This window comes from Harpia harpyja, chromosome 12 (genome assembly GCF_026419915.1).
Source record: "Harpia harpyja isolate bHarHar1 chromosome 12, bHarHar1 primary haplotype, whole genome shotgun sequence".
In the NCBI taxonomy this organism is placed as follows: Eukaryota; Metazoa; Chordata; class Aves; order Accipitriformes; family Accipitridae; genus Harpia; species Harpia harpyja.
Window position 1 is genome coordinate 34,082,956 of NC_068951.1, and position 16,657 is coordinate 34,099,612.

Here is a 16,657-nt window from a genome sequence, read left to right on the forward strand (position 1 = left end):
AATTCAGCCCTAAGTTTACAGCAGTGTTTACATACAGCTCTACTGAACTCCAACATTTGAATCCTTTCCAAAAGTGATTTACATTCAAGAATACTACAGCACTTTGCTTTAACAAAGCTATAGCTGAACTTGGCTGTCACCTCCAGCTGTATGCTTAAGCTGTCTCAGTCTTGAGTTGAATCAGTGCCAGTGAGCAGCTACATTAAGTAATCGATATTTTAGAATTCCTGCATCATGTCATCATTTATGTCTTTTCTTACACTAAGTTGCCTCCAGTGCACCCTCCATAGTTACTGTGTTCTTCTTTTCATGGTCTGGAGCCTCAAAGAACAAATAAATCAGATCTTCCAAGCTCCCTCCCGAAAACTCACCGGTCATTGTTTTCAGCTCAGCACTGATTCCTCTACTAATACTTGTGCAGAAAAGAGTAAAAGGAGACAGAAGCTTGATATGATGAAAGGATGTAAGCAGTGGGATTTCAGGATGTAAGCACCTTCCCAAAAGGGAAGGTGAATCCTGAAATAGAGTTTATATGGATAAAGGCTAGGTGGGAGTAGGAACTGAAACCGGGGAAGGAGGTTTGGAAAGAGATTGAATGGAGAGCAGGAAGTATGGTATGGGTTGTAATGAAAGAAGAAAAGGGCCCAGAGAAAAAGGGGAACATCTGAGTGTTCAGATAGCCCCTCGACACTGCCTTCCAAACTCTACATTCCTCTGCTGTGAAGTTAGCAGTGAAACCCACTGGCAAAGTGAATATCTCATCCTACATTTATGCCTCATCCAAGCAGGATTGATAATGGGCGTGATTCTGCCCAATAGAAACCTCATTTAAAAAAAAAAACAAACCACAAAAACCAACTAACAAACCAACCACTTGGCAATACATTGTAACAATGATCCCAAGTCACTCATTCACATTGCTAGTAAACACCAAATTTAAGTTTCTTTCTTCAGCTTTAGATTGACTCTCTTTATCTTCTGTGTGGGAGATGATACTTACATCAAATTCAGATGTTAATGCACTCGCATTCTAATGTGTTTCTTGGTTTTGTTTGTTTTATTTGCAACCTGTCAACAAATTAAATTGTCTAAGTTCAGGACAGTAAAACCAAAATAGGGCTTTAAAAGTGCATTTTCCAGAGTCAAATTACTTGAGGTCATCAAACCACTCACAGAGATGATGCCTACTCGGATCTTGCTGAGATCCTCTGTTGAATTTTACCGAGGTTTGCTCAGAAGTGAGCATCATGACGATTCTGCTTGGCTAGAACAAGGAGACACAGCATGTTGGCTTCAGCTGGGAACCATAGCATCTTGCTTCAAGTGCTTTGCAAGAGGAGAAAATAGTTAAGATCCTTGCAAGAATATCTGGGAATCTCACAAGGACCAGACCAAAAGTACTGGTAGTCTGGATCTTGGCTTGCATCCGCTTTCTGAATAGCCTTGGGATAGACTAATATCAATATCCTGGCTAGTAAAAGAAGGTTTATACATTTGAGAGGAAATTCACTGAGGTAAAGGTAGCTGTCTCATGCTGGTCTGTGATATACTGCAGCCTAGCGTGGAATGGCACAAACTCTGTATGGGTGCGGCTGCAGCGTACCCCCTAAAATAGGCTCTGTGTTGATCTTCGCCACCCCCTCAGGGAGCCGGAAGGTGAATGCCTGCAGCAGGCTGGCAAAGAAAATAAAGAGCTCGGTCCTCACTAGATGCTCCCCCAAACACACACGGTACCCTGCAGAAGGAAGAGGGGAAGGACAGTGAGTATCTAGGAATTTTTCAGTTTCATAATCACTTTGTTCATTCTTGTTATAAGGCAAGGGGTTTTTTTGTTCAAGGCCAGGATCATGAAAGCCACAGAACTAAAACTTTGTGAATTCTTTCTCAGAAAGATCCCATCCAATGTCATAGGTTAGGAGACACTAAATGAAAATCTCAATGAAAATCCCTCAGGTACCACCATCATTTCTTTCTTGACCTTGCTTGACCTGGCAGAAAATTATTTTCCTTTTATGGGAGATGTTGAGCTTCAGGGTCTGTCCTGGTTTCAGCTGGGATAGAGTTAACTGTCTTCCTAGTAGCTGGTACAGTGCTATGTTTTGAGTTCAGAGCGAAGAATGTTGATAACACTGATGTTTTCAGTTGTTGCTCAGTAGTGTTTAGACTAATGTCAAGGATTTTTCAGCTTCTCATGCCCAGCCAGTGAGAAAGCTGGAGGGGCACAAGAAGTAGGCACAGGACACAGCCAGGGCACCTGACCCAAACTGGCCAACGGTGTATTCCATACCATGTGACGTCCCATCCAGTACAGAAACGGGGAAGTGGGGGGCAGGGTTTCGCCGCTCGGGGGACTGGCTGGGTGTCGGTCGGCGGGTGGTGAGCAATTGCACTGCGTATCATTTGTACATTCCAATCCTTTCATTATTGCTGTTGTCATTTTATTAGTGTTATCATTATCATTATTAGTTTCTTCTTTTCTGTTCTATTAAACCGTTCTTATCTTAACCCACGGGTTTTGCTTCTTTTCCCGATTTTCTCCCCCATCCCACTGGGTGGGGGGGAGTGAGTGAGCGGCTGCGTGGTGTTTAGTTGCTGGCTGGGGTTAAACCACGACAGGGTCATACACAAAAATCTGCCAGCTGTTTGCACATACTTTCTTAGTGACTTAGAGTCAGCGGATCAAAATTACTTAGCAATAGCATTTGCCATTGAACAAAGGCTTAGTGACTTTACAGGCAAAGCAAGAGGCCTACTGTTAATTTCCAAGGGTTCTGCATTGGAACCAATGGCATGAGCAGAACAGGTGAATAATACATTCACATTTCCAGATTAGCAGGCAAATAAAAGGAAAGAAAAAGCCATTTGCATTAAGAAACCACTTCTGCATGGACATCTAAGTGACTAGTCTGCTATATCAACAGAGAAACTAAAACAAAAACAACAGAGTAGGAACTTTACTGCTAAGTGTGATCTCTAACTGTTCATTGTTATCTTATTTCCTTCTTTTTCAACTGGATTTTCAGTTCTGTAAGCAAGAACTTAATCCTTCATTTACCAGGATGCATTCTGCTTTTCTTTTGGCTTGTTCCTTTAAAAGGGATTGCAAGTAACTCCAGTACACACAAGACACATTGCTCGTCAGGGAAAAAAAGTACATATAAAGAATACTACAGACAAAACCCGTGGATGACTGCAGCATGCAACAAGCCTAGGAGATTCAGGAGTTTGAGTGGGATTCCCACTACTGTGTCCTAAGAACAGTTTGGGGTCAGACAGCACAGAAGCATCTCCCTTGGCAGAAACAAGCCAGTATTGTTCTTTAAAAGCAGCAAACAGCAGAGATAGATGATGTTATCTGAGGAAATACCTTAGTCTCACACTTCTGTATTCTTCATCTAATCTGCTGGGTCAGTTCAAACTGCCAGTGCATTTACCTGCTGAGAATGGTAAGAAGGCTTCTCGAGGTACAAAGTTTCCTTCTTTATCTGGAAAATGGCCAGGGTTGAACTATCGAGGTGTCTCTTATTGCTCAGGGTCATACAGAACAGATGCTATATTTGGCATAATGATGGTGCCCTGCAAGGAAAAAACTGTTGATTCAGTTCCAACTACTAGCCTCTTACCCATCAGTTTCTGCCTGGTGGATAAAACTACTGCTTGTTGCCATTTCTTTGTAATGAACAGATATGATGTGGTTAGAAGGCCATTTTCCTAGAAAATTTGATTTGTGATCATGTTCTGAGTTGGAAATTATCGGTTCTCAGCCCTTCAGCTATGTCAGTGGGTCTTAACAGCATTAGTGATGTTGGTACAACTGCATTGTGACCACTTTTACTACTAATCTTAATAAGACTTCTAGTAGGACTCTTTTGTTGATATGCAGGTCCCAGCGTTGGAAACCTCTTTTCAGGCTTAAGAGAGAGAAATGCATCCAGAAATAACTGCAATACTTCATTGACAACAACCTCTGAGTCCTGTTAGCAGTAGTACTTCAGGCTTTTTCTTTACTGGTTGTTCCCAGCAGACTAGTTCCTGTGCCTTAGCTACCTGCCTGTCAGAAGCAGACAGAACGGAGTGAAACCTTCACCACAAAATGAGTTAGGTAGGGCCAGTCCCAGATGCCGGTAATGGTGCTGGCCTCGCCCATCTCTCTTGCAATAGAAGCAACCAATTCCTGTTTCTTGCTACTGTTTTACAGTGAGAACTGGCACCCAGCATAGCTTATGTCACTCTAAAAAATGCCTTACTGGCTGTGAACACGTGTCTTAAGCAGCATTTGGGAGCAACTCCCTCACTGTCAGCTGTAGCTGACAGTCTCTCAGTTGTTACAGATTCAGGCAGGTCCCTTAGCTCATGGAGTCAGTGGAACTATGAGCCATCCTCTCACAAGTCTTCCCCATCCCAGGAGTGCTGGCAGTGCCAAGTTGGGCATGGATGTCTTAACCAGCGTTTTGGCAAAACAGTTTCTTCTCTCAGTCCATCCCCAGCCAAGCAGAGCTGGTCTCTGCAGTTGTGCTGTGTTGATCAGCAGGGCAGGAGCTCAAGGCTTCCATGGCAGGGGCAGGGGTCTTATCAGCTGTCTGAGCATCAACACGCTGAGTAAGAGACTTATTTCATTCCTGGAGCCACAAATGGTAACCCTTCCCCAGGCACTGTGTTCCTCAGTTATATGGAGAATAGTTTACAGGTGGAAAACAGGTCACAAAGCTGGAATAAAAGCCAAATATCTCTCTGCTGAAGAAAGAACAGAGGTTGGAAATATGTCTGTACCTTTTTGATGGGGAATCCTAGCAATATTGTGTCCCTCACACACACTCTGGGCATGCCAACAAAGACAAAGTTGCTGAAGTGTTGGATCTCATGAACCACAGCATTTGTATAGGGCAGTTTTTTCCGATCCTCATAGCAAATTACCTGGGAAGGACCCAAAACAGCATCCAGCTCCTTCTGCACTTTCTCTGTGGAGAAATATTCACCATTTCAGATGGGAAAATGCATAAAATACTTAACTGGTCTCTTTTCTTACAGCAACAGGAAAATGTATTATTTCAACATAGTACATTAAGTCTATAACTTGTGATTTAATATGATTTAATGCCTGAGGTTTATATATGAAAATTAAAATAACCAGGAAAAAAACCCCAACAGTGTGGTCCAGAATCATAAGCAAGGGCTATACTATACTTATTCCACTCTCTGACCTTTATCTTACAGAATGCTTGCTGGGTGTAGGGCAGGTCACTCAGCTCCAGGTTTTGAAGGTATTTAGGGATTGCTTAGTTTACCTCAAAATCTAAATCTCATTTGCAAAATTGACATAAATTCCTCAGATATTAACTCCCAGTGCAAGGGGTGACTTGAGCAGAGTTGGTCTGAGTATGGCAACATACTGTATGAACAAACAACACCTGAATCAGCCTAAAACTTAGGATGCAAATATGCACTCAGTGACACAGCCTTTTCAGCCTTGTACTGAGGCTGTGGGAATACAGGTATCTCCCTAGCTTTCAGTGCTTGAGCACAGCAGATGGAAGAGCCACCAGCCCCAGGAGTACCAGAGTCTTCCTTAAACCCTGGCCATATCCTTTCTCTTCCTGACATAGAGGTGGATGAGGAAACTCAGCTGGGATCTACAGAGGTATTCACATAATTGGTGTTAATTAGATAAGCAATCTCTTTTGCGGTATTATCTCAGACAGGGACAGTTTGTGTGTACTGCCAGCAGCTCTTGACTGAAAACACCACTTCTACATATCAGGCAGCCAGAATCCTCCCTTAAACTTCTTTTTCTGCTACTACAGTCTTTCCATCCCTTGCAGATGTTCCACATTCACGTTTTGTTTTCTCCTAAGGTTTGTGTGCTGCTTTGTGAACAAACTGCAGCAAACATTACTGGTTATTTAAAGACTAGTTGCTAACACTATTGGCTGGTTACAAACAGAATATGTTCTACTGAAACTTTGAGGCCACCCCTGAGCAACCCATATTCCACAGATGCCCACTGCCTAGCCTTGTGCATCAAACACTCAGCAAAGACAGAAAGGAGTCACTGCATTCTTCAAGGAAGTACATGGATTTGCACTGTGCAAATTATCTTGCATCTCTCTACCTGTTTCTTGACAAGAAAGACACAGGAAGAGACAGCCATCTCTACCAGGATCATGGGCCTTCCTCAGGGCAACCTGCAGCCCTTCATAACCTGCCAAGATCTGTCCAGCTGGTTTGTCCAGTAAGGGCTCCAGTGGGTTGTTAGGAGTATTGGTGTGCTCAGCAAGGAGTGCTGTGTCAGGAAGGGAAGAGACCGTAGGCTGACTGTGTGGCAAACAGCAAAGTTGTGTTAGCACTCCTCATACCTGAACAATGTCTGGTGCAGACAGGACTCATATTAGAGCTCTGATCTCTGTTCCTGCTGCCATCAGTCAGCCTGCAAACTCTCCACACAGAGCACCTCACTGACTTGTCACTGCAAAGAGCTAACTTTTGTCTCACCACAAGTGCCTTCAGCCACTTGGTTTGGTCAGGTCATAGGATGGGCCTCTGATTTTTTCCTTTGCTGCCACTCTTTGTGTTTTCAGAGACTGAGAGCCAGGCTCAACTAGTGGCTTTTGTGTCTGCAACTCATTATATTCAGCCATCATTAACATTTGTAATACCCACAGCATTTCACAGCAAGAATCCCTCTCACCTTGGATATCTGGATTCACTACCATATAGAGCAGTCCCCAGTACAATGTTGTGCTTGAGGTCTCTGATCCACCGAGGAAAAGATCATTTATAACATATACCAAATTGTCTTCATCATGCTTGGGCTTGACCCTATCTTTAGACTGTAGATGATGATAAAATGTTGAAGTTAAAGCATATAAGTTAGGTCATCCTGTACGCCTCCTGTGTGAGAGTCCTTATTTCCACAGCTGGCATGTGCACAAAGAATATTCAAAATTGCAGTTTTTGATGACTACTAAGAGATTAATAGTTTCCCAAATAGACTTGGTAAGTCTGCATTGCTCTTTTTCATGAGGTGGAATATTCTTTCATTAAAAAAACAGGTAATTTTATGCCTGCTGACTTACTCGTGAAAACTTCAAAACATAACACAAGTTTTGCAGTTAGCCTAGAGTGTACTTCTAAACAAATGCCCCACAATGTGTCACTCATCAGGCCTTGGTCTCTCCAGTATTCTATCAAATGGTGCTAGCAAATACCAAAGGAAAACCTACCTATCTGAATAAAAGAGTCTCAACAGAACACCTTGAGAGTAATTGCTTCTCTCAGTTCAGGATAGATGTGAACAGGAGGGAGAGAGGTACCCAAGTCTTTTCTTCTTATAATAAGGGAGTAAAATATAAAAAGTTAGAGAAAATACATTTGGCAAAAACATTTTAAAATAAACAGATTGCAATAACTTGCACCCCGACACCAGAGAAAGCTGCATCTTTGCCTTTAAAACGCTTATTTTAGTAAATCTTGTCATACTCATTCAGATATAGTGTACAAGAGGATATATCAGCTCCTTCCAGAACCCATGAACCAACACTGTGAGAACATGGCAGCCTGACTAGCTGAAAGCTTATGACCAGAGGTAGAAGCTACATAAATTTCATCTACCCTAGGAAAAAGATGCTTCTTTTAGTTTCCAAAAATATCAAAAAATGACTAAGTTTGAAGCAGAAACTCTGGTGCACTTAGCAGATCCTCTCTGGCTCATGAGTCATTTCATGCTATGGAAAATAATGGCCTGGGCAGGGAAGAAGTTTAACAGCTTATTATGGTATTGTTTGTGAAATTGTTTCCTAGGCTCTCCAAGCCAACCATGCCCCAAACTTTGGGGAAATTAGAGGTAACACAGGGACAATAGGCTTGGGACCTCCAAACACATCCCATTTAGGACCTACTGATGACAGCATCCATCTGCCAAGAGAGTGGACTGGTGTGATGCATAAAATACCTATTCCAAGGTTGATCAGATGATCAAGTAGGCTGGGATTGCTGAGGTGTAACTGCTGAAAGGGACTGGGCTGGAGGTGGAAGGACTATTCTCTTTTTGATGCTGCAGGAATGATACCAAGGGATTTCAGGATAGCCTGGGAATCCTTTAAAGAGTAGAGAATCTCCTCAGACCAGGACCTACAAAGAGTTTTCAGTAAAGGGAAGATCCTCCACGAATGGTTCCTTCCCAAGGGAGGAACTACACAGTTGTGTGACACAAGGACAGCCAGTGTTAGGACACATGCTGAAACCCAAAGAAGCATGTCAGCTACTTCAGGGTAATTATCTATGCACGTGTATTTAATCCCCTTGTAAACATGAGGTACCCTGATGTAGATGATGAGGTGGTCTACCAAAGTTATGTAACCTACAGGCATAAACTGTCTCGTATTTACAACAGGATTGAAGTATACACATGGGTATTTATGGAAAACAGATGATAGCTCATGAGTTCACACCCTAACATACTTTGCAGTAATTCTTTCATGTAACCAAAACATAAAACTGGATGCCTTTCTAGGAGGCATGAGTTAGTAAGCCCCAAGCTACTGTATTCACATTAAGAAGTCTGTGAAACGTAAGAAATTGTGATAGAAGGGGTCAAGCTGGATGATTTAATGGTCTCTTTGGCCTTATACTCCATAAATGTGTGATCAGGCAAAACTAACACTTACTTTCTCCATCTCAGCCAGGCAAAAGTCAATGAAATCCTGTGGTTCATCTGGTATCCCTCTCTCCACATGTCTTCTGATCTCCTTCCTTGCAAAAGAACTCAGGACATCATAGCAAGATAATGCTTTCTTATGAGGACCAGGAAGATGGCACATCAGCCAGGGGAAGATTTCGTACAGCTGTGGGAGTGACATACAAGAGGTAAGGTGAATTATCTGTCAGTAACAAATCTGCTTTTTTAGAAACACCAAAAGGCTGAATTGTCCTGTCTGGAAATGTTGATAGTGGAATAAACAAATTAGCATTTCTTTGAATAGATTTTTGCCGTCATGTGGGAAAACTTTACTAGTAATTTTGACACAGTTCTGGGGGTCAAGGCAATACTGACAACACTATGTTCATGCCAGTAAGTTTACTTGACAAATGCAGATCACTAGAAGACCTTACTCCTGCACAGTTGGAGACCCTAGCTCCCACAACTCAAAACATAAGGACATCCTTTCTGGATACTGTGTGGCTACTAAGATTAACAAGTCTGCAGCCTCAAGAAACTGGTGGAATTTGTGGAGTTCACAGAAGGAAAGTGTAGACTGGGTATCACTCTAAGTGCTAATTTAATTTTCTGTCTGAGTCCCTGTGACTCCTACATGACCAATAATTATTCGGATGGCTAGAAATATTACATCTTCAGTCTGCTGAGTGTATTTATACACACATTTGTCAGCACAAAGTATTGTCCTCTAGCTTGGATAGTTCTCTCTTCGCAGCATCTGCCATTCCACCCTGCCAAGCAAACAGCATTTCTATCTGTATCTCCTCTCTTTGTTCTTTCAGACCTAACAAGCAAAGTCTCTCTAATTTTAAGTGATAGTTTGTAGGTCATCCCATTAACACTTCTCTACATTTGTTTTACACCAGACTCACAACATAAGGTGTCCAAGACCCAAGAATAGGTCCCACAGATTATTACACACCAGAACCTACTTCTCTGGATCTAAAGGGAAAATAGTGCTGGAAACACTCTAAGATTCTGTTTGCCTTTTTCATCCTGTTATCTGCTAGTTTACACCAGTCCCTTTCCTCTTAGCTTTTGCACTGAAATGTTCTAAGTTCATAGCAGATATTAATCTCATTAATTCCTAATATGTCTCATAATTTAATTTTGTACTATTACAATTTGTTCCATTTTTATAACTCCAATCCACAGTGCTTATGAGCTCTTGCAGTAGGATATCCTGAACCTCCTCTGTATTGTTAAGGTCTCCTGGCTTTGATCATCTACAGATTTAATCTATTTTTCTATTTTTTACTGTGGGAAAGTTGTATAGTGCTACCCTCATATGATAGATTTGTTCAAAAGGTTTACTACCACATCAGCATTTTAGTTTGCCTTTTTCTATAAAACTTAAATGTCAATGGAATTTGCTATGCCACCCACAGTCCCCACTACACCCAGCTTGTCCTTCTTTAAGGGTCTAAACCACAAAGTCTAATTCATAGGGAAAACTTCAAGTGCACTTCAAGACATTCAAGTGCAAAGTTGGCCTTCATGGTATGTTGTGGGAGGTACCTACCAAAAAATCTCTGACAGAACTTGAATTGTGAGACTGTCAGAGAATGTATGTATTATTTTTGTAATGTGTGAATTGCAAGCTATAATGAAGTAATGGAAAGATTCATAATGAATATTTTATTATTTGTGAGGGAGGAAAAAAAAAGAAAATTGTCAGCATACAATTTGCAGAGTAGTAAAAAGCAGAACAGTGAATTCAAAGACACCCATTTTTGGAGGAGAGAAGTAAATAGAGGCGGGAGGAGCAGCGCAGCAGAGTTCAAATTTATTAGAAACTCCAGTCTCAAATTAAGTTTAAAGGTTTCTGTTAACAGTCTCAGAAATGCTGAAAGACTTAAAGCCAGGAGTTAACAGAGAGATGTCCCCTAAACTTGCAAAGAAACGAGTGTTCTTAAAAATGGCCTCAAAACCAAGGAGGCAGTAATAAGGTCCCCAAGGACACCTCTTAGCTCCCAGTTTGCATTTGTCAGTTGCACTGTATTTAGTGAAGACCCATTTTTGTATCTGCACTTTCATTTTCTACCTATTTCAGAAAAAAAATAGCATATTATTTACTCACCTGATGAACAAAGCTTCCTGCAAACCTGAATAGATTCTCTGTGGCACTGATCAGTTCATGGAAGGTTTTGTCCTCATCAGAGAAGTGATATCCAAAAACCAGAGGACAAATTACATTTGAAATAGAATGGAAAAGAGGGAAAGAAGGATCCACGGGTCTTCCTGCAAACACAGTAACTGGTATTCACCCTCAATGTTTTCCTCAGGTGTTCCTTATACAGATAGGACAAGATGTTATTAGAGATTACATAAAATGTTCTCTTTATCCAGCTGGGGCATGAATGGGGATAGAGATGTGGCATTAATATGTATTCATAAGAATAAAACATAGGCTTAGAGCAAAGGACACTGTTACGCTGTTTCCTAATAGGTCTAAAACAATCTCATAGCCCTTCCTGTGAAATAATGTTGTACAACTAAGATCCATTAGAGGATATCATATCAAATCTGCTGTCCTCAGTTGTGTGGAAGAAGACAAGTCAGAATGTGAGAAGGAAGCTCACTGGAGATGAGCTAAGAGAAGACAGTGACAGACATGTTAAAAAATGTAAAAAACCTCATGGCACCTAATGTCATAGAAATTTAGAGAAATTACTAAGCTCTGCAATACTCTTTAGTTACCTATTGTAGGCAGACTGAGAATGGCTTGGCTGTGCAGTTCAGTGACATCATATCATTGTACAATCATATCATAGACAAACGATAAGCCCATGGAGGTGGAATTCCAGAAGTTCCCAACTTCATTAGGTTTATGAACAGCTTTTTAAGAAAGAAATTACCACTTGTGATATTATGCTCTATCTGCTTTTTGGGCTTTGGTAAGTTTGGATATATCACCCTGGATGTACCCTCACCCTAGAAAGAGGTAGGTAAGTTTGCATACTGAGGATATGGATCCAGGACTGAAAAGTGTCTGATTTCTTAGCAGATAGATACCTTTTAGGTTCACAAAGAACTCAACCAGGTGAGAGGCCTCCTCTTGCACTTGATACTCCAGGCCTTTTTTCCCCATTCCCAGACTGCGTAGAGTCATTATACCAAAGCGTCTCTGCTGCTTCCAGGAGCGACCACTTGCCAATATAATACCTGAGGGTATTCCCTGGCATATTAATATTTGCCATAGACATGAACGATTAATTTAAAAATATATTATAAAATACATGGAGTAAATCAGGGAATACACCGTGATGCAAGTATCTTTAGGTGAAATTATCAGTAACCAGAAATCATAGCCAAACATACCCAAACTATAACTAGGCCACATGTTCTTGTTATTGATTGTAGTTAATCTTTGAAAAGAGCGATCTAAGGATTTGCTGACTGCTCCATTTCTTGATGTCTTAAAAAAAAATAAACAACTTTAAGATGCCTTTTTAGAAGATCTGCTTTAGCAATACTCAAATAATCATGCTCAAGACAGGAATAACTGGATTAATTTCTACAGAGTGGTGTACAGGGCCAGGGTATGTTTATGGAGATATAGATCGATTAATGTGATGCTTGTAGGTTGAGGTGAGGAAGGTGAAGGGTAAGTGACATTTGGGCCCTGTTTCTCCTCTGGAAGGGAGACAACTCCACTGATTGTTAAATTGCACTAGTGGTTACGTGAAGAGCCCTGAACTGCTGCTGTGATGGGGATGCTTTACCTAGCTTTAAAAAAATCTGTATTTGCTTTGGTATAGCAAATACTGGGGAGGAAAAAGAAAAGACTGCAAACTGCTGAAATAAATGCACTAAGGAGAAGTGGGTTTTCATGTGTCAGAGGCACTCTCACAATCAAAGGGTATTCACCAAACTTTTAAGAGTGGCTGCAAACACAGCAATGAGACTTCCGAGGGAGGATGTTATAGGTCTCTTGCTCATGATGGAAGGTGTTTGGCAACCATAATATACACAGTTACCAAACATATAAACAAGCTTTGCATTCATGTAATGTACAGCAAAATCATGGGCAGCAAATTGGATTATGCTGTGAGGAGGGCAAGATTGCTGAGTTCTGAGCTGGGATCACGTATGTCCTGAACACAGCAAAAAGGTCACCTAGAAACAACCTGATTTGGAGTGTCTCCCAAGCTTGGGAAAGGTCAGTACAAAAGGCATCATGGCAAATAGTGAGTTATTCTCAGGACCTAATGGAGGGCTTGGACAGTATTTGATGGAAGAGCATTCTGAACGGGAGGGTAGAGGGTCTAACAAGGCAGAGTAGTTTGCCAAGTCAACATTCCTTGTGCACTGCTTATGGCAGGAAAATCTCACCTTTTCCTTTGGCCATTGCTTTAAAGAAAGGTGACACCATCCGCCCAGAAACATCTTCAGGGTGCGTAGTCGTGCCATCTTTCACTGCTTGATATCCATTCAGGATGATCACTGGGGCCCACCCAAACCACAAAGTATATATGTTACCATAAGTTTTTGCCAGCTGTAAGTGGAAAAGGTACCAGAAAAGAACAGATGAAACCCCATACATCTCAAACAGACGCTGCACCTGCTATTCACTGGCCCAATGGCTAGTTTTGTGCTGAGAATATGATCCCCATTAATATAATTATAGCTAGAAGCAGAAAAAGACTGTTGTTTTTCTGAGAATGAGGCTTTCAGCAGCCAGTTTTCTTTCCCCGGGGGGAAGTTTTTTTCTTTTCAAAGCACGGGCTGCAACAACACTGCAGCAAAAGAAAGAAAACTTTGTATTTTACATTGCATCACATCCAACCCCAACATTTGTATCTCATTAATTGAACAGCCACACTCTGCACCTCTCTGGGGCTCTATGCCTCCAGCTAGCCATTCCTTTGCAAAAGGAAACCAACTGATTAAACCTGATCCATCTGTGTGCTCCAGGAGCAGAGGTGGAAACACAAACTAGTCAACAGCCACAAAGTGCCAGTGAGCTGCATCTGAGTCCAGGGTTTCCTCACAGTATTGAGGAGGGCACTGACCATTGGAGACAGCAGAGGTATTCAAGCAGGGACAGGTGTATGACACAAGAAATGCAATCATTTGTGCAAAAAGCTTTGTCCAAGAATGGGCCTTTGCTCCAACACACCCATGATGACACAGAAGAGGTGGTAGACAGTGTCCAGAGTGCCACCTGAATTACATCCAACTGATCACACTAGTCACTCGCTTTTCCTTTTAATTCTTTAGATACTGGCTTTCCTCTCCCTGTTACAGCATCACTGCCTGAGTCTGCACTGCACTCAATGATCTATGCTTGAGATAGCATGCACAGATCTGAATTAGAGGTCATCTACAAACCATTAGAAGAATTACTGCCAGGGTAGAGGGACGGACTGAGGTGGCCTGGGGAGGAGCAGCTGTCTCTAAAAACAAGTGGCAAACAAATAGTTTTAAGGAGGTGTTGGAAGATGGGGAGTGTATACCCTTTCATATTACAAGCATACATACCCATGCACCATATTACCCACTTCGTGATCAAATTAGATAATGCCAGTGCATCAGAATTTTAAAAAGTAACACATATGGACTTATCAGCAATGGAGAAGCATCTTTTCAATTATTGGAATTCTCTGACTTTAATAAGTCAGAAACTGTGTCCCCAGGTTTATTTGATTCATAAGGACATTAAGTTTCTCATGAAGGTGACATATTCAACAGCAGAAGGTGACCTGCATGTAGGAATCAAGTTGTTCTTTATATGTCCACACCTTGTCTGTAACTTTCTAAGACTTAAAGACTTCACTTTGCTATTAACATATCAGTTTTCTCTAAGCTGTGACTAAAATTAACCAATTAAGAGCATCTTAAAAGAAATACCTCCATCAGAAGATCCCGATGAAACTGAAAGTTCAGGTGCACCAAGTTCCCAAGCAATGGGAGAGGAGTTGGTCCAGGAGGGAATTGCTTGCATGCCTTTCGCAGTTTGAAAAACTCAACAATTAACAAAAAAATGATCAAGACTACAAAAGCTTGACTTATTGGCAGCATTTCAGAGCTAATTTATCAGCTTGTCTCTATCAAAAGGAAGGTACTGGAGGTTGGAAAAGGTGATCTTCCTTCTTGTTCCACCAGTTCTCTCTACAGACTGAGTTCTGTAAAGCCTCCATTCCTTTCCCTCCCTCTGTCCCTCCCTCTTTTCTTTATCACTGCCTGCCTTTCTCCTGCACCCCATACATTTCCTGTACTGAGATACATCAAGCTGATCCCTGACCAAAAGCTTACCTAGCTGGTTACAGCAAGCCACAGTATGAAAATATGGAATCGCCTGTACTCAAGGTATTTGTCCTGAAGCTTGTGTTAGGGAACTGCTGGTGTGCATTGGGAGATCTAGATTGGAATGACACCAGATGAGAGCCTGTGTTGACCACTGGATATGAGATGAGTGAAACTCAGTTTCATCCGCCTTGGGAACTTTAAAACCATACATAGTTGTTTTTCTCGGAATCACTGAATTCAGATTATGAGTTTTACATGTCAGTTACAATAGGTTAGATTTTCCAGGTGCTTTAGTCAAAAACATTATTTAATTTATTTTTAAATGTGGTTGTAAATTCAGATTTGCCTGCCACTACACACAGTTCACACCGGCAAAACCAACAGCAGCTGCAGACTAAGCATGCAATTGGAAGACAAAATTGTTACAAGTAATTTCTGAAAAATTGGCCTTGAGTGTTCAGTCAAACTTTTTTCCCAGTAAAAAAATAACAGTTTCATCAAGTGAGGATTAATGACATGGAGATAATGCTTAAAAACTCACATTACAATTAAATAATAATAAAAAAATCAGAATATTAAAATCTGTTACATTTTAAAAAGAATTAAATATAAAATTCCAATTGTATTTCATTTTTTTTTAGTATGTAACCTGATTGAAGGTTTCATTTTCCTTGGTTTATTTTCTACATTTTTATCAATTTCAGAATCCTGGCTATTATTACTAGTTATCAATAAGTTTACAGGACATATCAAAGGTCTGTCCTCTGATAATGAATGGATTCACACCTAGTTTGAAATACAGATAGGGGAAAGCACTGTGTGTCAATCACCAGAGGATCCTATCTTGCATTGCAAAAAGAAAGTGTCTTCACTAAAAATGAAGTACAAGTCCGAACAAGAAATTGTCCTGCCCTCCAACGCATACATAAATGTAGTATTTTGCAAACCTGGCAACATTAAGAAAGTAATGCGACTCAGTGGTATCAGTCCACCTCCTTCATTTGGCCAAACTTTGCAGCTATTGTAGGTCCCTACATACCTCCATTATACAGTGAAGACAGCATGAAAAAGTAGTTTTTTATGACCTTATCTGTGCAAAACTAACAAGACATTATGGGCAGCATGTGTGGGAAGCAGGCTGAGGTGGGCTCCAGGGCTTTGCTAAAACCAGTGCAAGTCAGGTTTTATGAGGCTGAAATCAGCAAAACATAAAATCAGAACAATTTGTTTCTTCAAACCAAAATATCCAGTTTAAAATTTTGAAAAAAAAAATGGAAGAAAATTAGTTTTGTGTAGATAGCTGAAGTCAGAAGAAATGCTGAATTACGTAACTTTCATGAATAGACTAAACACAATCATATTTATCACTTCTCTGTTTGGTCAATGTTCCATTGCCTAGTTTTAGACGTTTCATACTTGGTGTAGAATTTTGACATCAGTAAATGAATTCACCTCTTTCAGAACATGGGTCAGATTTAACTGGAATCAAATCACCAGTGTCAGAAGCAGGATGAAGCCAAATGAGCCAACCAGCAGTTTATACTGCCAGATGTTACCATCACCTTTCCTTTTTTGCTGTTTTCAGAATTTTCCAACTTTCTGAAACCCAGATGCACAAATACTTACTTACACCAGTGCCTGATGTCACTGGATAAGCTATACTGGAAACAAAACCAGGCTGAGGGATCTTGT

At 41.0% G+C, this 16,657-nt stretch overlaps 1 protein-coding gene across 1 annotated transcript; it reads right to left on the minus strand.

Moving 5' to 3' along the window:
• Positions 1–1,129: 1,129 nt before the first annotated feature.
• Positions 1,130–14,737, minus strand: LOC128148891 (cytochrome P450 2J6-like). The gene is given in 9 exon segments (XM_052803290.1): positions 1,130–1,735; positions 3,435–3,576; positions 4,771–4,958; positions 6,686–6,827; positions 8,664–8,840; positions 10,794–10,954; positions 11,729–11,878; positions 13,049–13,211; positions 14,567–14,737. Coding segments are annotated over 9 exon segments (1,473 nt in total). The 3' UTR covers positions 1,130–1,556.
• Positions 14,738–16,657: the final 1,920 nt, after the last annotated feature.